The sequence below is a fragment of the Acinonyx jubatus genome, chromosome B2 (genome assembly GCF_027475565.1).
Source record: "Acinonyx jubatus isolate Ajub_Pintada_27869175 chromosome B2, VMU_Ajub_asm_v1.0, whole genome shotgun sequence".
Taxonomy (NCBI): Eukaryota; Metazoa; Chordata; class Mammalia; order Carnivora; family Felidae; genus Acinonyx; species Acinonyx jubatus.
In genome coordinates, this window is record NC_069385.1 from 119,478,707 (window position 1) to 119,497,775 (window position 19,069).

At 53.6% G+C, this 19,069-nt stretch overlaps 4 protein-coding genes across 8 annotated transcripts; 3 read left to right on the forward strand and 1 right to left on the reverse strand.

The window, feature by feature from the left end:
* Positions 1 to 2,181: 2,181 nt before the first annotated feature.
* Positions 2,182 to 7,653, forward strand: CLIC1 (chloride intracellular channel 1). The gene is made up of 6 exons (XM_015082163.3): positions 2,182 to 2,453; positions 4,504 to 4,613; positions 4,823 to 4,948; positions 5,108 to 5,214; positions 5,832 to 6,013; positions 7,257 to 7,653. Exons 1-6 carry the CDS (start codon positions 2,415 to 2,417, stop codon positions 7,416 to 7,418), a joined length of 726 nt encoding a protein of 241 aa, XP_014937649.2. The 5' UTR covers positions 2,182 to 2,414; the 3' UTR covers positions 7,419 to 7,653.
* Positions 7,654 to 7,799: 146 nt separating this feature from the next.
* On the forward strand, positions 7,800 to 11,208 carry DDAH2 (dimethylarginine dimethylaminohydrolase 2). Its single transcript, XM_015082164.3, has 7 exons — positions 7,800 to 8,195; positions 9,030 to 9,392; positions 9,486 to 9,585; positions 9,709 to 9,782; positions 9,945 to 10,064; positions 10,548 to 10,697; positions 10,887 to 11,208. Exons 2-7 carry the CDS (start codon positions 9,096 to 9,098, stop codon positions 11,001 to 11,003), a joined length of 858 nt encoding a protein of 285 aa, XP_014937650.2. The 5' UTR covers positions 7,800 to 8,195; positions 9,030 to 9,095; the 3' UTR covers positions 11,004 to 11,208.
* Positions 11,209 to 11,528: 320 nt separating this feature from the next.
* Positions 11,529 to 14,822, reverse strand: MPIG6B (megakaryocyte and platelet inhibitory receptor G6b). Of its 5 annotated transcripts, none has more exons than XM_027058107.2 (6): positions 14,665 to 14,822; positions 14,115 to 14,462; positions 13,867 to 13,957; positions 13,497 to 13,537; positions 13,280 to 13,359; positions 11,529 to 13,169 (listed from the first exon to the last, which is right to left on the reverse strand). In XM_027058107.2, exons 1-6 carry the CDS (start codon positions 14,723 to 14,725, stop codon positions 13,065 to 13,067), a joined length of 726 nt encoding a protein of 241 aa, XP_026913908.1. In that variant the 5' UTR covers positions 14,726 to 14,822; the 3' UTR covers positions 11,529 to 13,064. The 5 variants fall into 5 exon arrangements, with proteins under 5 accessions (XP_026913908.1, XP_026913909.1, XP_026913912.1 ...); XM_027058108.2 differs by having other exon boundaries at positions 13,280 to 13,378; XM_027058111.2 differs by lacking the exon at positions 13,867 to 13,957 and having other exon boundaries at positions 13,280 to 13,378.
* Positions 14,823 to 15,295: 473 nt separating this feature from the next.
* Positions 15,296 to 19,065, forward strand: LY6G6C (lymphocyte antigen 6 family member G6C). Its single transcript, XM_027058115.2, has 3 exons — positions 15,296 to 16,329; positions 17,787 to 17,897; positions 18,372 to 19,065. The coding sequence occupies exons 1-3, from the start codon at positions 16,278 to 16,280 to the stop codon at positions 18,584 to 18,586; spliced, it is 378 nt and encodes a 125-aa protein (XP_026913916.1). The 5' UTR covers positions 15,296 to 16,277; the 3' UTR covers positions 18,587 to 19,065.
* Positions 19,066 to 19,069: the final 4 nt, after the last annotated feature.

Consider the following 19,069-nt stretch of genomic DNA (forward strand, 5'->3'; position numbering starts at 1 on the left):
CCCAAAGTACTGAACATTAATTAAGTATGGGCTTCATGAAACTTACTTTTTAGTGTGTGTGACGGGAGGGTAAGTGAGAAGATTGTGAGGGGGACAGAAATAAACAAGTATATACTTTAAAAAATATATCCTCCTCCCCAACTTTGTCCAGGGTACCCTGAGATGGGGAGATCCCATCCAAGAGGTTAGAGAAGATGGTGGGATAATCTGGCTCTGCTAAACAATGATTGGAAAATACCCTCTAGCAAGAAAGCTGGGGAGTGAGTTAAGTGCTAGGTTAATGGTTACCCCTGGCAAACGGTTGAGCAATGGAGCTATGGAAACCTGGAAGAGACCATCATAACTCTAAGGCGTGTCAGAGAGGGACACACCTTCCAATCTGGGGTGAAAAGAGATTAGGGACGGGTTTACCAAGCCAAGGAAAGGGAGGGAGTGAAAAAAGAAACCACCTTTCAAAGAAAAGGATAGATATTAAGATAGGAGAAAAGCAAAGGTAAGGAGATGAGACCAGAGGGACACTTCTCTGATGCAGGATTTGAGGCTGCAACCCCTGGTTTCAAATCCAGGGGGTTCTGCTGAATAGTACCGGGAGAGGGCAGCATTACCTGTCATCTGGGAAATTAAGGCAAAATACCTTTTGGGTAACCAAGCCAGCCAGCCAAAGTCAATATTGATAATCAAGCCAGCCCTAGCCAGAAAGCTGTAGGAGAGAAAAGAGAGGCAGAGAAGCTGCCAAAACCTGTTTCAGCTCAGGGCTGGCCCTATTTGCCTGAGGCGTCTCCCAGAAGGGAGATCTTTGTGGGGCATATTCTCTGATGGACATTGACCAGCTGAAACAGAAGAGGACCCTAGGAATAGGGCTGGTTTGACCTCCTTTCCTCAGATGGAAGGGGTCCTGTGTGCAGAATTTGAGGATAACCCATGGAGAAGACTCCCCCCCTCCCGCCCCCCCCACACACATACACACTCATGGAATCATTCTACAACCTTATAGGATCTTACTATTCAAGGAAGCAAACACAATATATCTCCTCTCTGGGGAGGAGAGAGATAGGCCTTCCCCCAGAGAGGAGAAAACCCACAGAAAAGGAAGCAGGAGAGGAAACCACTAACTGTTAGTTTCCAGGAGCATGTTTCTCACTCTGCCCCAGTCCTCCCCCAAGTCTCTCCCTTTCTTTAAGTGTCAAGGCCTGTTTTGCTCCTATATGCTTGCACTCCACCATGTTTTTCTGGAACTGTAGGTCTCTTGTGAGCAAGTGGTGAGGAAGAAAGAGAAGGTATGGTAGGGTAGGAGGGAGATTCAGGATATGGAGGCTGGAATATATCCAGTTTGGAGGATGTATTATTAAGCCATTTTTCAGCAGATCATAAAGAGTTTGACAGAACCTCGAAAATCAAGCTACTCTTCCTCTGCCTCCCTACTTATTTGTGTCCCCAAGGACTCCACTTACATTATTCCATCTGATCTTTGCTTTTTTTCTTCCATAATAGGACCAGCTACCATCCCCTCCAGGATCAGTGCAGCTCTATTCTGTGGCCATAAAAATCCCACCCTTCCCCACTTCTCCCATCTTCAATCAATCAGTCAGAGAAGGACAAGGGGCACAGGAAGGGGCCCAGAATGGGGGCAGAAGTGGAAGTATTAAAGCTGACCAGGCTACTGAGGAGGAGCAGACCTCCCCCAGTGATGAGGCCCCTTGGCTCAGCTTCTTGTTTCCCTAGCACAAGGCCTGGTTGTCTCCCTTCCCATCCCCTGCCCTACCTTTCACCACTCTCTTCCCCCAATCTCAGTATCCATTTCCAGGTCCCTGTCCTCCTGGAGTCTGGAAGGAATATGGAAAAAGGAATAAACGACCACCTTCACATTCTAAAATTCCCTCCCTAGACCCTCATGGGCTTGACCAAGCTGCTGATGTTGTTTCTCGTGTGAGGGAGGAGTGCGAGTGTCCTCTGATTAATGCAGCAGGGAAACTGAGGCAGGAAAAAAAAATCCTGTGTTCAAAGAGACTGGCGGAGAAACGAGGAGGTTCCCAGGATTCCCTCTCTTTAACACCCCCATCCCTTATCCTCGAAGAGACCTGAGGATCTCCCCTCTGGACCTACTCCCTAGATCGTCGAGTCCCGCCCCCTCCAGTCCCCTCCCCAGGTTCAGGGCGGGGCGGGCCCGGCCCGTGAGTCAGCGGCTCCCCGATCTAGCCCGGGAGCGGATAGAGCTGGAGGAGCGGGGTGCGGGGTACGTTGGGCTGGTGGGGAGGTCGCGTCTCGTGTAAGCGGGTCTGATCCGGCTTGTGCTGCGCCGAAGGGACAGCCCTAGATCTGGGGGTAGAGAATCCCTGCCTGTGAGACCCGCCTTCCCTGGCCCGGGCCCCTCCCAGTTCCCCAGCGCCGACCGCTTCCTGGTCCCCGTCGCAACTATGGCTGAAGAACAACCGCAGGTCGAATTGTTCGTGAAGGTAGGAACACCTTCTCCCTCCTAGGCCAGCTTCCCAATTCCTGGAAGGCAACTCTCACCTTTACCCCGCTCCAGCCTTAACTCCCCAATCTCTTCCCTCCTTGACCCCCTCCCCAACCCCACGTGCAATCTTTAGTGTGTGTGTGTGTGTGTGTGTGTGTGTGTGTGTGTGTGTGTTGGGGGGGGTGGCTTCGGAAAGGGAAGACAATTGTCGTGTGTGTGTTTGTGTGGGGGGGTGGTAATGAGAATTCTATGCCCAATCCTGAAAAGTTTGTAGAAGTTTCCAGCAGCCTTAGGAGGGTTCCCAGGAGTTGAGAATATTGACGAGGCTGGGGAAAGGGTCGGATAGGAAAGACTGGGGGAGAATGGTGCAGTGGGACCCAACAGGGTTTGGAGGGTCAGAGGGAAACATCAGGACAGGTGGTCCTATGAGAAGACCAGAGTGAGGAGTGTCTTGGGGGGAGACTTGGAGAAATGTGCAAGTGTGTGTGTGTGGCAAGGTAGGTTTCAAGGGAGAGGGTGTGGTAAGGGAGGCCGAGAGGGGATCCATGGGGAAGGACTGGTAGGTGGAAGGAAGTGAGAGAGTGGAAGTGGAGTTATAGCAGCGGGGCTGGAGATGGGGTGGGTCCGGAAGGGTACCAGGGACTTGCAGAAGCCAGAAAAAAGGAGGTCGCTAGATGCGAGTTTAGCTGGGGCTCCCACAAGGATAGGTGGAGAGAGGTATCAGAAGGAGGGGGAAGCCTGGGTTAGGGCATTCATGGTTTGGGGGTTTTAGAAACAGGAGAAAAAGAGTCGCCCCAACTCTCTCCTCTCTCTGTGGGTGTGGATGAAGAGCGGTGGTCCTTTGGCCTTTGAGAATATGAAAACACAGACCGCAGACTCCACCGTTGCTGCTCTGCTCCCCTCCCCACTCCAGGGCATTCTTACCCAATCCTGGACCTCATCTCTGCACCTCCCTCTCCATCTGTGTCTCCTTGTTTTCACATTCTCCACACCCTTCACTTTCCTGCCGCCTTTCTCTCCACTTCCCCCTCTTTGTTCGTCCTTCTTTGTGCGTCCTGCCGCTTTCCCCCTTCTTTATGCTTGGGGCTTCTCGGGAAGCCATTCCCTCTCCCTGTGCCCAGCCGTGCCTGGGCCCGCCCCCCTTAGGTGTGGTCCCCACCTCACTCATACTCGCCTCAAGGGCTATTTTTATTCCTGGGTGAGGCTGCTCTACAGAGTCCTGTGTCCTGTGTGAGGACAGTTATCTGCAGCTACGGGCCATGTGCTGGGAGATCCCGCAAGTAGTGTGTGGGGAAGAGGGAGGTGGCCCTCCGCTGCCCAGGCCTCAGCCTCACAGGTCCCTGCCCCCACTCCTTGCCAGGAAGGAAGCTGCTAATGCCGGAGACACAGTGAGATGAATCACCCTCAGCCTAGAGGGAGGTCCCTTGGGGGATGAGGTCACCACTTGCCAATTAGAGGGCAGCCCCCCTCTGCAAAGCCCTCTACATCTTTAGGGTGAGGCTCTGGGCCCCTTGACTCCCCTACCTGGCTGCCAGAAACAGCTTGGTGGAGACATAAAGAACCAGAACCCTGGCTTCCAAACCCTGCTGCACCTTGCCAGTCTGCAGACTCTACTCCGTTCAGGAATCCAGGAATCCAGGCCTCTAACCTACCAAGTCCCTCTCTAAGGATGTGAGGATTAAATAAGTGTTTGTATGTAAAGTGCTGAGAATAGCATATAGAAAACTGCATTACTGTTTAGTCTTCCCTCTCTATGGTCCAGATCCTCCAAGTTCTCCAAAACCCCATCCCTCTGCCTCATTCCCACCTGTCCTGACCCTCTGGGGAACCAGAAGTTGCCCTTTGCAGAAAATGTTCCCAGTGATCTGCGCTAGGTTTGCTCTACCTCCAGAGTGGAGAGCCCACTTCTTGGGGGAGCTTTAACTGGTGAGACTGAATGTTATGATGAGGCAGAAAACAGCTAGATCTGGGAGTAGGAGGTTCAGAGAATGGCCTGGGGTTGGGTGGGGTGTACCAGGCCTAACTTTGGGGTGGGGGTTGCTTTTCAGGCTGGCAGTGATGGGGCCAAGATTGGGAACTGCCCCTTCTCCCAGAGACTGTTCATGGTACTCTGGCTCAAGGGAGTCACCTTCAACGTCACCACTGTTGACACCAAGAGGTGGGCCAATTTCTGTTCCTCTAAACACCCCTGGTGCACACATATGTGCACACATATATGCACACACATACACTCACCTAATCCTAGCCCTTCATCCTGCACCTCCCCCCCCCCCCCCGAGCTCCTTTTTCTTCCCACATCCCTCCATCTCCCCTTTCTGGTTCTCCCTGACCCCCTTTTCCTGTCCTGATGCCTGGCCTCTTCTCCAGGCGGACTGAGACAGTACAGAAGCTGTGCCCAGGAGGGCAGCTCCCATTCCTGCTGTATGGCACCGAAGTGCACACAGACACCAACAAGATTGAGGAGTTTCTGGAGGCCGTGCTGTGCCCTCCCAGGTATAAGGGCACTTGGAAAGGAGGGAGTGGGTAACTGGGAGACTCTAGGAAAAAGAGGTGTTGAAGAAATGGAAAATGGGAATGGTGATGGGCTAGAGCAGGGGAGCTGAGGCTCCTTCCCGGAAGATATCTTATCCTGTTTCTTCCATTGGCTTTCAGGTACCCCAAGTTGGCAGCTCTGAACCCTGAATCCAACACGGCTGGGCTGGACATATTTGCCAAATTTTCTGCATACATCAAGAATTCCAACCCAGCACTCAATGACAGTGAGTTTCAAGGGTTGGAGGCCAGGGTCCTAGGAGTAATGGAGAAGATCTATGGATTGGGAAACATTAGGAGCACCTGGAAATTCAGCTGTCAGGGAGATGGAGCAGATGTTGGCAAACCTTCACTGCCTCTCGCCCAGCCAACTTACTTTTACTTAAGCCCCATATTTCTTCGTATTTATGATGGCTGTGACTTTAAGCTTCTCTCATTTCTTACCTAGTCTCTCCAGCCCCACTGGGGACATTAGTTGGGTTAGCTGCTGGTCTGTTTTCTGGCAGAATAGATTGTGCTTAAGAACAGTAACTCTAGATCCAGACTACCTGAGTACAAACACTACTAGCTGTGTGACTTTGAGCAATTCATTTAATTTCTCTGTAAATCCATTTCCAGATCTATAAAATGAGGATAACAATACCTATTTCATGGGTTGATGTGAGAATTAGATGAGTTGTTGTGTGTAAAGTGCTTAGAATAACACATGGAAAACTACGTTCGTGTTAGGTATTATTCTCTTGGACTGGCCTCACCATTAGTATTCATTCACCCTCCACTCCCTAGGTCCTCCTGGACTATGTTGATCTTTTGATGTTCTTACCAATTCCCCTTTCTTGCACAGATCTGGAGAAGGGGCTCCTGAAAGCCCTGAAAGTTTTAGACAATTACTTGACATCCCCTCTCCCCGAAGAAGTGGATGAGACCAGTGCTGAGGATGAGGGTATCTCTCAGAGGAAGTTTCTGGATGGCAATGAGCTCACTCTGGCTGACTGCAACCTGTTGCCAAAGCTCCACATAGTGCAGGTGGGTGGTCATTGTAGGAGTAGAAGGTGGCCACTGGATGGCTCTTTAAGAAGCTCCCACACAGGTTTCCCATGACAACCACTCCTAAGGTGGTTTCTTTCTTGGGATGGTTTCTGTGGATTGCTACCAATAGCAGATACTACCCCATTCCTTCTCGTCAGCCATTGCTGCAGACCAGGGCTTGAGAGAATTACATTATGTGACATAGGCTGTGGGTGCAGCAGATTGGCCGAGAGTAACATATCCCAGTATTGCTATCAAGAGTGTTCTTCCTATCTCTGTCACTGCCAAATCCCCAGATAAGACAAAGCAGGCTTTTCCTAAAATCAGAGCTTTAACTCTTTTTATAGCATCAGTCTCTACTTCCTCTTGTGATGAAAGATGAAAACTGCCGGTTCCCATGTTTTTGTCTTAGCTTCAAAGCTATGGTTTAGTTTGTGAAACATGGGCCTAATGTCAGTCTGCTACAGACCTCTGTATTGAAAACTGTGTACTGGACGCTGAAAGACACAAAGATGTACAATGATTGGTTCTTGCTCTCAAAGGATTTGAAATCTAGCTGGGAAGATAAAACATTCACATGAAAGTGAATTAATAATACATGATAAAAGGGGCGCCTGGGTGGCGCAGTCGGTTAAGCGTCCGACTTCAGCCAGGTCACGATCTCGCACTCCGTGAGTTCGAGCCCCGCGTCAGGCTCTGGGCTGATGGCTCGGAGCCTGGAGCCTGTTTCCGATTCTGTGTGTCCCTCTTTCTCTGCCCCTCCCCCATTCATGCTCTGTCTCTCTCTGTCCCAAAAATAAATAAAAACGTTGAAAAAAAATTTAAAAAAAAATACATGATAAAAGCCAAATGAAAAATAGGGACAAAAGTTATTGTGGAAATTCAAGGGGAGAATTTTATGATTTGTGAATTATATCTCAATATAATCAAGGAGAGAACTGGCACCATGGAATGGGGTGGTCTGAAAAGGAACAGGTTATAAATGACCAGGATTTCAGTAAATGGAGAGGAAGGGTGAAGACAGTAGGAGAAAGCGAGGAGTTAGAAAGCCCATTGGAGAAAATGATTCATATGGGAGATAAGAATTACAGGAAGAGAAGCCAGATAGTAGAGGTTCTTGAATGCCTGGACAGGAAGGCTAGATTTTATCATGTAAGCCTTGGGAGAAGGGAAAGACCAAGAGCCATTGTGGCTTCCCCTGAGGCTAACATGTTGGTCCCTCTCCTCTCTGCACCCCCAGGTGGTATGTAAGAAGTACAGGGGATTCTCCATCCCAGAGGTGTTCCGCGGAGTGCATCGATACTTGCGCAATGCCTATGCTCGGGAAGAGTTTGCCTCCACCTGTCCAGATGATGAGGAGATCGAGCTGGCTTACGAGCAAGTGGCCAAGGCCCTCAAATAAGCCCCTCCTGGGGCTCTGTGCCCCCCCTCTATTTTCTCCACAAAGGCACCAGGTGGTTTCCACGTGGCTACCCAATGGACACACTCCAAAATGGCCAGTGGGCAGAGAATCCTGGAGCACTTGTGTAGGGCTGACTGGGGGGCTGAGGGGAAAGATGGGGAATCTAGGTAAGATTTTTATTGTGTGGGGGTGTGGGTAGGACAATGTATTTCAGTAATAAAATACAGAATGAAAATGTAGTGTCGTTTTGCACAAAGGGGGCTGCAGTGTGGGTAACACAGAATGAGAGGTGGGTCAGTGACCTTGAGCTCAGGGCAGAAGCCAGGAATTTAGAAGAGGGGTATTTGTGGTCAGGCTTCCATTTTTCGTGCCGGTCCACCATAACGCTGTCTTGCGGTCCATGTCGCATTTGCTGCCCAGCCGACAGGGCCCTCCATATCTGGGTGGGCCTGGGCAGCACTCACGGGGCGGGGCCGAGTTCGGAGAAGGGGAGCGCAGTCCCCGTGGAGCGGGCGCGGCGTAGCAGGGCGGAATGGGCGTGGCCTCGAGGAGCCCCGCCCCGTCCCGCTTAGACAATGCCCCGGAGCCGCCAGACAGTCGCGCCCCCGCCCCACCGTAGTTCTTGAGCTCGCCTCACCCAGGGACCCCTCAAAAGCCAAGAGCTCCAGCCCCCGAGGCTTGAAGACTAGGACTCCCTTCTCCAGCCAACTCTGTCCTCAGGGGGGTGGGGCCCCAGCCAAGAACACAAGAGCGCTGGAGTCTGGGTGGCCGCTAGAGGTAAGTCTAGGGGTTGGAGATGTCCCCCGGACCGTGTGCGGGCCAGAGTTTGAGGTTGCCGGGCCCGTGCCCGATACCCGACAGAGTGCAGGAGGCCGAAATTTGGGTGCGGAGCTGAGCTGGGTAGACTTTGGGGGAGATGGACGGGGAGACGGTCCTGGAGCCGGGAGTGGTGCCCGCTCCCTGGGACCACGCCCCCGGTTTCCCCGCCCCTTGGATTTCGTTTTAGACCTCTCCCAGTCCTCCGGGACTCGGTCTGGTTTCTACTGGGTCGTGCTAGGGGTAGCAGGACCGGCAGGGGTGGAGAGAAGATATTTAACTCCTTAGGCTCTAATTCCTCCCTCGTTGCCCCTCTCTCCCTTTCTTGTTGGGCATTCAGGACTTCCATCTCCCAGGCCCTGACCATCTTCCCAGCTGTCTCCTCCTGTCCCATAACCCCTTTGGGTCCCTTGCCTCACTTCGGGTCCCTATGGCAGCGAGCAGCTGAGGGTTAAGGGGGCGGGACCGTTGCATTTTTAGGGAGTGAGCGCATCCTAGCGGCTGCCAAGAGGGGCGCCTAGCAGGGACCTCGCGAAGCCCCCGAACAGGGGCAACAGGTGTTTTAGAGATTAGGGGTCCCGGTCTTGTTCCTCGGACTCCCTCCAAAGAAGCAGACCCCGAAGGGTGCGGGGTGGAATGGAGTTGGCGGGAGGGGAACGTCTGGAGGGGGTGGGGCGAAGTGGGAGGGGCGCCCGGAGATGGCAGAAGGAAGACCCGGGCGCTCTTAACCACCCCCTACGCCCTTCTGTGCATGTCTCTTTCTTTGCCCTCCTCCCTTTCTGTCTCTTCTTCCAGACAGGTGAAGTAAAAAGAGAAAACTAAGAAATCAGCGCGGCCGGAGGGGGAGACTGTGTGGATGGGATGGGGACGCCGGGGGAGGGGCTGGGCCGCTGCTCCCATGCCCTGATCCGGGGGGTCCCAGAGAGCCTGGCTTCGGGGGAGGGTGCGGGAGCTGGCCTCCCGGCTCTGGACCTGGCTAAAGCCCAGAGGGAGCACGGAGTACTGGGGGGTAAACTGAGGCAGCGATTGGGGCTGCAGCTGCTAGAACTGCCTCCTGAAGAGTCGCTGCCGCTGGGACCGCTTCTCGGTGACACAGCCGTGATCCAAGGGGACACGGCCCTAATCACGCGGCCCTGGAGCCCCGCCCGCAGGCCGGAGGTGAGCGCCAGGAGAGGGGTAGCTGGCCGTACGGGGTTTTAAGAATTGCAGGTGGGAATGTCTCTGCCCCGCGCCCTCTTTTCCTGCCCTAAGGTCGATGGAGTCCGCAAAGCCCTTCAGGACCTTGGGCTCCGGATCGTGGAGATGGGAGATGAGAACGCGACCCTGGATGGCACTGATGTTCTCTTTACCGGTGAGGCTGAGGTGCCTGCATTCCTGGGCTTTGCACTGGGAAGCAGAGTTGAGACTGGGCCATGTCGGGCCTTGTTTCCAACTCACTCTCGCTCTTAAACCCCCGCGGCCTCCCTGGGCTCAGGCCGGGAGTTTTTCGTAGGCCTCTCCAAGTGGACCAATCACCGAGGAGCTGAGATCGTGGCGGACACGTTTCGGGTGAGGAGCAGGACCAGCTTCGTGCTGGGGGAGCCAGGAGCTGATGGGGTAGGAAGGGCGCGGGGTGGGGCGCGGCGTAGGGAGGAGCCAAAAGCAGCTTGTGTTTTAGGGAATCCTCCCACTCCTCCCACTTCCCTGAATTCTTTCCCTTGTTGCCCCTAGGACTTCGCTGTCTCCACAGTGCCAGTCTCCAGCCCCTCCCACCTGCGCGGCCTCTGCGGCATGGGGGGACCCCGCACTGTGGTAGCGGGTAGCAGCGAAGCCGCCCAAAAGGCTGTCAGGGTGAGAGGCGGGGCAGGGGTGGGGCAGGTAGGGTTCGGCCACAAAAGTGGGTGTGGCTCCCGGCCCTAGAGGCTGAAAGCAGGGATGTTCAGAGAATTAAACTCCAAACCCTGCCCTCATGGGGCGGACTATCTAGTGTGAAAACCTGTGAGAAAGCAAGTTGTTATACTAGCAGGACAAGGACAGGGAACACAGCAGATTCACATCATCTTCCCGAGTTTCAAGTAACTCCCAAAAGATGGCAACTAAGTTATGACTTGAAGGATGCATGAAATTGACTGGGAGGGGCTGGAGAGGGGGAGAAGAGGGTTGGAGGTAGAAAGAAGTGCATGTGAGTATGAGGTGGAACAGAGGTAACTAAATCACTTAGAACACTGCCTGACACATACTAAGGGCTAAGTGCTTGCTAGCATTATTATACAGCAAATGTAACTGTGTCCTCAGCCCTCTGAGCTTCAGCACTTCCTCTTTCCTCTCCCTCAGGCGATGGCAGTGTTGACGGACCACCCCTATGCGTCTCTGACGCTCCCAGATGACGCAGCTGCTGACTGTCTCTTTCTGCGTCCTGGGTTGCCTGGTGTGCCCCCTTTTCTCCTGCACCGTGGAGGCGGGGACCTGCCTAATAGCCAGGAGGTGAGGGAAGGCAGCAGCTCCACCACTGCCACCAACCAGAGAGAGGGGTCTCAGGCCTTCTTAGTGGGAGGAAGAAGGGGTACCGTCTCTGGAAGCATGGGTGGTGCCACCCTGAGCTGGCTAGAAGAAGGGCCTGGCTGTGGCCTCAGGATCTTACTCCCCTCTCCTCACTTTATATCCTCCCTGCAGGCACTGCAGAAGCTCTCTGATGTCACGCTGGTACCTGTGTCCTGCTCAGAACTGGAGAAGGCAGGCGCTGGGCTCAGCTCCCTCTGCCTGGTGCTCAGCACACGCCCCCACAGCTGAGGGCCTGGCCTTGGGGTCCTGGCTGGCCAGGGGTAGGGCAGCATAGGGATTAGAAGGGGAAGGAGGCTTAGATAGAGGACAGGGAATAGGTAGTAGTAGGGAGAGGGCCCCAAGATTGGGGGGGGAGGGCTTAGTGTGGGAAAAAGGATAGAGTCCACTGGGTGAGTCATCTTCCTCAGAGATAATAAACAGAACCGACCTTTTAGACTGGGTTGTGGCTTGTGTCTTATTGGGGCAGAGGGGTAGGGGCAGGGCTGAAATCTGGGGTTAGTGCTGGGAAGGAGGCCTCCTTCATTCATCAAACCCTCATTAGGCACTTACTGACTCATTGCCCAGCCCTATCATAGGTGTTTGGGCACAAGATGGACAGGATAGAATTTCTATTGTGGGCAGCACATATGAGGGAGAGAAGAAAGAGTATGGGTGGATCACTCAATTTATCCAAATGTCAGATGATTCAGAAACTGGTAGATTACCAACCCACTCCTAGATGATAGAGAGGAAGAAGTGACACTTCCAGGGACATTCATTTTCATTCACTCATTTACTGAGGCTTAGCAGTAAAATTAAAAAGGGTCGGTCTCCTGATATCAGGGAACTCACAGTACATGAAATTGAAATACAGGTTGTGATGGAACAATTCACAGGATGTTGTTGCTATGAGATAAATAAGGAGACTGCCTAAGGCATCAAGATGTACGCAGAGGTAGGCAAAGAGGGTCAGGAATGGCTTCCCAGGAAAGGCTACATTTCAACTGAGGATAAAGAAGAATTAGCCAGGAAGGTGGTGGGGAGGAGGAGGAAGAGTGATCCAGGAAGAAGGACTTGCATTGCGCAAAGGCATATTTGGAGGCTGGGGAGAATCTCTCCAAGGCTGGCACGTTGTGTGCATGTGGAGTGACAGGGACAAACCTGGAGAGTAGGCAGAGTGCTGCAGCACCTTGTACCCAAAGCTAAGGCCCATGGCTCCAGAGCTGAAGGTTATGGAAAGAAATACTGCAGTTCTGGAATATAGGCCATGAGGAGTAGGTTACCATTTGGGGAGGACCCCTCTGGCTTGAGGAAGGAAGACAAGGGCAAGAGGATGAGGTGGGGCTATGGGTGACCAGGGAAGAAATGAGAGTACATTCAGGTGGTAGCCCTGGGCGTGAAGAAGGGTAGGATTTCACAGTGACATTAAAATAGGACTTGGTTCATTGTGTGGGAGTGAGCGGAAGAAGGTCTGCATGACTCCCAGTTTCTGGCTTAGGCAACTGGGTTGATCAACAGAGAATGCAGAGAAGTATTAAGTGACAATGAGTTGGGTTTTGGATATGCTGTGTGCAAAATGCCTACGGCCAACCAGACAGAGATGTCTCAGGGATAGCTGGGAGATCCCATTCCCAGAAATGTGAGCTGGAGAGAGTTCTGAGTTGTTTGCAGAGGTGAGGGCTGAGAACTGGCTGTGGATGGCAGATTCCCAAAGAGAGGGAAGTCCGATAAAGAAAGGACAAACCTAGAATGGTGGGGAATACCATGGTGGTAGGGAGCAAGGAAAAAGAGTCCAAAAGGAAGACACCAGCATTAAAGAAAAACAGAGCTCAAAGAAGGGCGTGATCAAAGACCAAGCCAGATGAATGCTAAAAAATCTACTGGGTGTGGCCATCAGGACCTCACTGGCAACCTCATGGAGAGCAGATGAGCAGTGGGGGTGGAGTAAAGGAGAAGAAAATATGGGTGTAGGCCCCTGGTTCAAAGAGCTGGACTGTGGAGGGAAGGGAAGAGTAGGACAACTATCTAGGAGTTGTTGATGTCTTAAGATAGGGAGACAGGGCTTGATCAGGTTTAGAAAGAGCACCAGTGGTGAAGGAGACAAGAAAGTTATGAGATGGGGTAGCTGAAGGAGCAAGATCAGTGGCAGAGATAGCCTGGAACCCAGGGCTCCTGATTCTCAGGCTAGTGCTCGATTCTATCCCATGGTGGATTCCTTTTCCAAGTGAGGAGTCAAGGAGGGGCCGAAAGTTGTGGAGAGCTGAGAAGCCCCAGCTTGCGAGGTTCGAGGTTTGGAATAAGGACTTCCCTTCAAACTACAACCGCATAGATGGTGGAGGCATCAGCAGGGACCACTGGGGTTAACCGGAGGGGCCTTCTGAGGGCCAGATGATCCAGGTCTGCATAGAGCAGGCTCTGAAAGGTGGGCAGGAAAGCAGAAGGGTCTCAGAGATCTGACTCCCTGGGGGACACAGGCTTTTCCTCGGGGATTCTGGCCAGCCGTCTTCCAATCCCCAGGCCCTTACCGGCTCCTGGTCCAGCTCCCCTGTGATCTTAGGCTCCTCCTCCTTTGCTGGCCTCTGGGTCTCGACTTTCACCAGTGGATCTATATGGGGGGGACAGAGCTGAAGAATTGAGAGAAAGTGACCAACTTGTCTGCTCCCAGGAAGGGCTCAGACTCAGGAGTTGAGAGATGGGAAGTGTGGGAGCAGTAGAAGGAAAATGAGGTGGAATTAGTCTCACCAAATCTGGGGAGTGGTTGAGGCGGGGGCGGGGGTGATCGCCTGTAACGGATGTGTAGGAGTCTTTGAGTGCCATCAGTTTTGTCTCTCGTTCTCCTCGGGACCAACAGCAACCCAGCAACTCGGAAGGGTCAGACCCACAAACAATTTGGGCTCCACTCCCACCGATAATCCCGCCCATGCTCTGATCCTCCTCCAGCTCTAGCTTCACCTTCCAAGCCAGGGCTCCACACACCAGTCTGTGGCCTTGGCCCAAGTTGTGACCTCCCCCATTTTTCTCTAAACCACATGCCCCAGCTCTAGATCTAGCTAAAGTCTGCGAAGGTTCTAGTCCTGCCCTTCCCGCCTCAAGCCCCTCCCATTGTGCTCACCTGCGCCACCACCAGACCACGCCCAACGCCCCGAGTCCCAGCACTAGTCCAGCGCCCAGCAGTGGGATCAGGAGCTGGGCATACATGGACCCTGGGGAAACGGAGGAGGGGATGGCGGTGGATGCCGAGGTCAGGGGTGCGAGAACAGAGAACTAGCTCTCCAGGTCAAGAACGTCCAGCCAAGGCCTCTCTCCCTCCCCAGGGTCTGTGTTCGAGTTAAGCCCCCGTGCGCAAAGACCTGGACCTACCGTGGGCAGGCCCCGGAGCCCTGCAGTCAGCCCCGTCCCCTAGCACATGCAGCACAGTACGGCTCTCCTCCTCGCGGCGGCCCCTGCAGAAAAAGGTGCCTGAGTCCCCCGCGCTCAGGAGCAGCTCCAGCCGCCGGATACTAGGGTCCAGGGCACGTAGGCGACCAGCAAAGGGCTGGACGGGAGACACAGTGGGGGTCCCGCTGGATGAGGCCCACAGGATTGGGCGGCGTCCTTTGGACAGGCCCCTGCAGGCCGGGAAGCTAGGCGCCCAGGCCCAGCGGATGGGATGCGAGACCCCTACGCAGGAGAAATTCACCCGGTCTCCAGGGCGGCCGTCCAGTGAAGCTGGGTTTGGAGGGAGCAGTGGTTAGGGCAAGTCCACAGTTAGAGACGAATCCCACTCCCGTCTCCTCTCTCTCCCCTCTCCTCTGCTCTCCTGCGCTCCTCATCTTTCCACACACACTACCCTCCCCTCCCCCACCCCGCGCCGCCCCCTGCCTCGGTCTTTCCTGGCACCTATCCCAACTTTCCTGGGGGCATGGCTTACCCCCGGGGTCTCCCTGGGCCCTCGCCAACAGCACCGGCAGCAGTTGCAGAACCAGGGCCATGACTGGGATGTGGTGGGGAGAGGAGGGAGTGATCAGCAGAGGAGACCGGAGGGAAACCAAGGGGTTGGTGGGGGGGGGGGGGGGGGGTCGCGGGTCTGGGCGCTCCGATAAAAGGAGGGCGGGGCTACCAGCTGCCGGGATCCCTCTGGGAGCCCTTCACAGCTCTCAAACAATACTCGGTTAAAAGTGGTGCTCGGGCTGGTGACAGAACACTTTCGCAAAACTTTAACTCCTACAGCTAGCAGGGGCCCAGAGCGTCCGGGCTGGCTGGCTGAGTTCAAATCCTGACTTCACGTGCGGGCAAGTCGCTTAACTTCTCTGGGCCTGTTCGCTCATCTGTAAAACAGGGATAAAAGCACCTACCTCATAGAGGATTGAGAAAGAAAAAGAGTAATACATGTAAAACACCTAGCACAATGGCTGACACATAGGAGCACTAAGTGCTCACCATTATTATTATTATTATTATTATTATTATTATTATTTCTATTCTTATTTTAGCTTCTATTTCACCTCTGTGCCCACGCTGTCCCTCCCAGCCAGTGGTGCCCCACCCAGACTGGCAGGTTTTGATTTGAGAGACACTTTGGAGCAGGTGCACATGCCCCACACCCTGGACTTCATTGGCCCTCACTGAACTAGAACAACCCAGGCCAGACCAAGCCCTAGTTTAGCCAGGGCAAGTTCTGAGAACCTTCTAAGGGCCTGAGGCAGCACCTCCCTAGCAGGCAGCCCCAGCCTATGCCTCTGTTCTTGTGACATCATGGAAGCCCCTGGTGACATCGCAAACCCTTCATCCTTTGTCTTGTGGCTAAGCAGGGATTGGGAAGATCAAGTCAGGGCTGAATCAAGATTAAGTTGGCCTCTTCCATCCTTAATTTCTTTTTTCTTTCTTCTTTTAGAGAGAGAGCACACAAGCAGGGGAGAGGGGTAGAGGGAGAAAAAATTTTAGGCAGGCTCCATGCTCAGCAGTGGAGCCCAATGCGGGGCTCAGTCCCACAGACCCTGAGATCATGACCTGAAATCAAGAGTCAGATGCTCACCTGACTGAGCCACCCAGGAGCCTCTCCATCCTCAGTTTCTGCTCACCTGCCCCTACCAGTTCCCCCCAGGGACCCAAATTTGGCAGTTAATGTAGGCCACATCCCATTGTCCATTTCCCAGGAAGCAGCAGGCACCGCCACCACAGCCACTGTACTATCACAGGGACCTTTGGTGATGCCTCTTCAGAGGACTGGGCAGGCAGGGCTGTCAGCTGGGAACCAGGAGGGGTGTCTTGACCTGAAATCAAGAACCAAAATGGAGTTGGCCACTAGTTCACCTATCCTCCGCTACCTCTCTCTCCCATCCCCACTCCTTCACCCAGTTCTGCTTAGTACCTCCCCATCCCTGGTCAGCTGTGTGTAAATAGAGAAGGAGGGGCCACCAGAGGCAGGGAAGGGAGGGGACCATTGGGATTATAAATTCCAAAAGGCCACTCAACTCCCAGAGCCGGATCCCTGAAAATCTACTGTCAGCTGCTGTACTTGCTACCATTCTCAGGATCCTCATCATGAAAGGTCTTCTGCTGCTCACCCTGTCTGCTCTGCTCTGCTGGGTCTCAGGTGAGCATCTAGGGGCCCCAAGGACTTCTACAGCTTGCCCCACCCACCGCCCTCCATTGCCCACTGCTCAGGATCCCAAGTGCCCCAACTGGTGGCTCAGTTCTCCTGTGCCTCCAGAACCAGGCTTCCCCGTCACAGGGTCTTTGCTCCATTTCTCAAGGATTCCTGGCTCCTTCATACTTCTCCCCACCTCCAAGACCTGCCAGGGCTCCAGGTCCCCTCTCCCCTACTCCGCTACCAAACTCTCTGGGACCCAGCTTACTGCTTTCTCCTCTTACCATCTGCACTCAGCAGAGTCCTCCCAGAAACCTAGGCATCCAGTCTGGGACTTCTTGTGCATCCCACCCTCCCCATCTACTCCATCAGATTTTGTTCTCAGTCATTCTGAGAGGCAGTGGCCTTTTCTAGTGCACCCTTGGGCTTCCCTGGGGAGCATACCCCCAGGGATACAAGCCTTCTGGAGGGTCCCAGGGATCTCTTAGAATCTCCTGGGAAACTGGGGAGATATCCCAGCCTCCTAGGGAGGGAATGCCAAGGCTGCTCACGCCCAGGGTGAAATGGATTTGATGCACAGAGGTGCAGTCACCAGACCCCTCTACTCTTGGACTGAACCCCTCCTTTGCCACACTTGGCTCACCCAAACCTGCAATTAGCTGAGGTGGGAACTTGGAGGGTGACACTTTCTGCTTCCATTCTCTCCCTTTTGGTAAGGTGCTCAGGTGGAATCTGATGATCTGGTTCCCAGATATTTTTCTTTTCTTCCTCAAAGCCGCCAGGATGACAGGATCCCACACTTACGGCGGTCCCAGGTGGTGAGAGTAAATTGCTAAAGCTGACCACGGGGGCACCTGGGTGGCTCAGTCAGTTAAGCGTCCAACTCTTGGTTTGGCTCAGGTCATGATCTCACCGTGAGTTCGAGCCCCGCATTTGGCTCTACGCTGACAGCGCAGCCTCTCTCAAAAATAAATGAGCTTAAAAAAAAAAAAAAAAAAAGCTGGCCTTAGGTGGCTTTCTTGCCAGCCTCAAGTTACAAGCCATTTATGCAAGTGCGGCAAACATCATTCTTATTTGTAATATTTCTTCCAATTTCAAGTCTCCATCTGTGACGTCTTCTGAATTCCTTTATCTTTTCCCCCACCTCCTCCATTCCTTGCCCACGGTATTCTCACATTCCATCTATCCCCAGCCCTGTGTTTTTGTTGGTAGCTCTACCCCTCTTGACTCATCCCCCATGGGGTGGGGTGAAGGACAGTGTTTAGTGTGTGGGCATTCACGGAGCAGTGCTCCACCCTCCCCTACCTCCACTGTTGCTGCTTTACTCACCTCCTCTGTCACTACCAAACCAAACAGGTTAGAACACCTACTTGATTGGCTCTTGTCCACCCTACCCCACAGCTCTGCTGGTCCCCAGGTGAGTCAGACACCCCATCACCTCAGCCTGACTTGTGTCTTCCCAGCTGACATTCGCTGTCACTCCTGCTACAAGGTCCCTGTGCTGGGCTGTGTGGACCGGCAGTCCTGCCGCCTAGAACCAGGACAACAGTGCCTGACAACAAATGTGTACCTCGGTAACATCCCCCTCTTTAGTGGGGAGAGGGGACCGGTGGGAGACTCTATTGGTGAGGGCTGAGGCCCAACTGTAGCTCAGACTGAGATGGAACAGACAATCACAGGAATGATGATATTTGGCCGAGGGTTCTTAGGTACGAGGTACCATTCTCTGACTTTACATGGATTGTTTGAGTTCATGTTCAAGAATCCTATGATGTGGGTGCTCTCATTACACTGAGGAGACAGCCTCAGAAAGAGACACTGACAAGTCCAAGGCCCCACAGCCAACAAGTGATAGGACCAAGACTGGGGTGAGGGGGTGGGGGAAGGAAGTGAAGGAGGACAGTCAGACTTACTGAGAAGAGATAAAGAGGGGAGGGCCAGGGGCAGAGTAGGGAAGGAAGCCTGGGTGGGTGCATGGGGAGGGGAGGTGGGCACAGGCATGCCAGGTGCCCATCCTAGCTGACCCCACTGTCCACTCCTACCCTCAGGTAAGATGTGGGTTTTCTCCAACCTTCGATGTGGCACACCCGAAGAGCCTTGTCGGGAGACCTTCAACCAAACCAACCACAAGCTGGGTCTGACCTATAACACTACTTGCTGCAGCAAGGACAACTGTAACAGCCCAGCCCCTCGGCCCACCCCGGCCCTGGCCCTTGTCCTCCTGACCTCTTTGGCTGGCCTTGGCCTCTGGCTGCTGCACTGAGACTCACTCCATAGCTGCCCCTCCTCCCACTGGCCTTAACTTGAGCTGAGCCCTGTGTCTCTGTGTCCCCCGGCTCCCTACAATGGCCTCTCCTTAGCTCCCTTTGCTCAGAAAAACATTTCTCCAGACTCTTCACATTTCTTTAATTAGACAATGGTCTCTCTACCCATCCTGCCACTTTACATCCTCCACTCTGCTTCTCCTGAGTCCCTGCCCATATCCCTCTAGACCATTCCAAATCTTCCCCAATAGAGTTCCTCACTCTATTTTTCCTCCTGCACTCTACCGTGCCCTACTCCGGGAGCGATGGGGACCTGGGCCTGAAATTGTCTTCTGTCCTGTCCCCAGTGAAGGCTCCTAGGAAGGACCTGATGACCTCACTGTCTGGGGTTGATTCCCCAAACCCTGGCCCCCATACATACCCCATTCCCATGATCACCTCTTTCCATTTTGTGTAATAAATGTCTATGTCTGATAAATTGT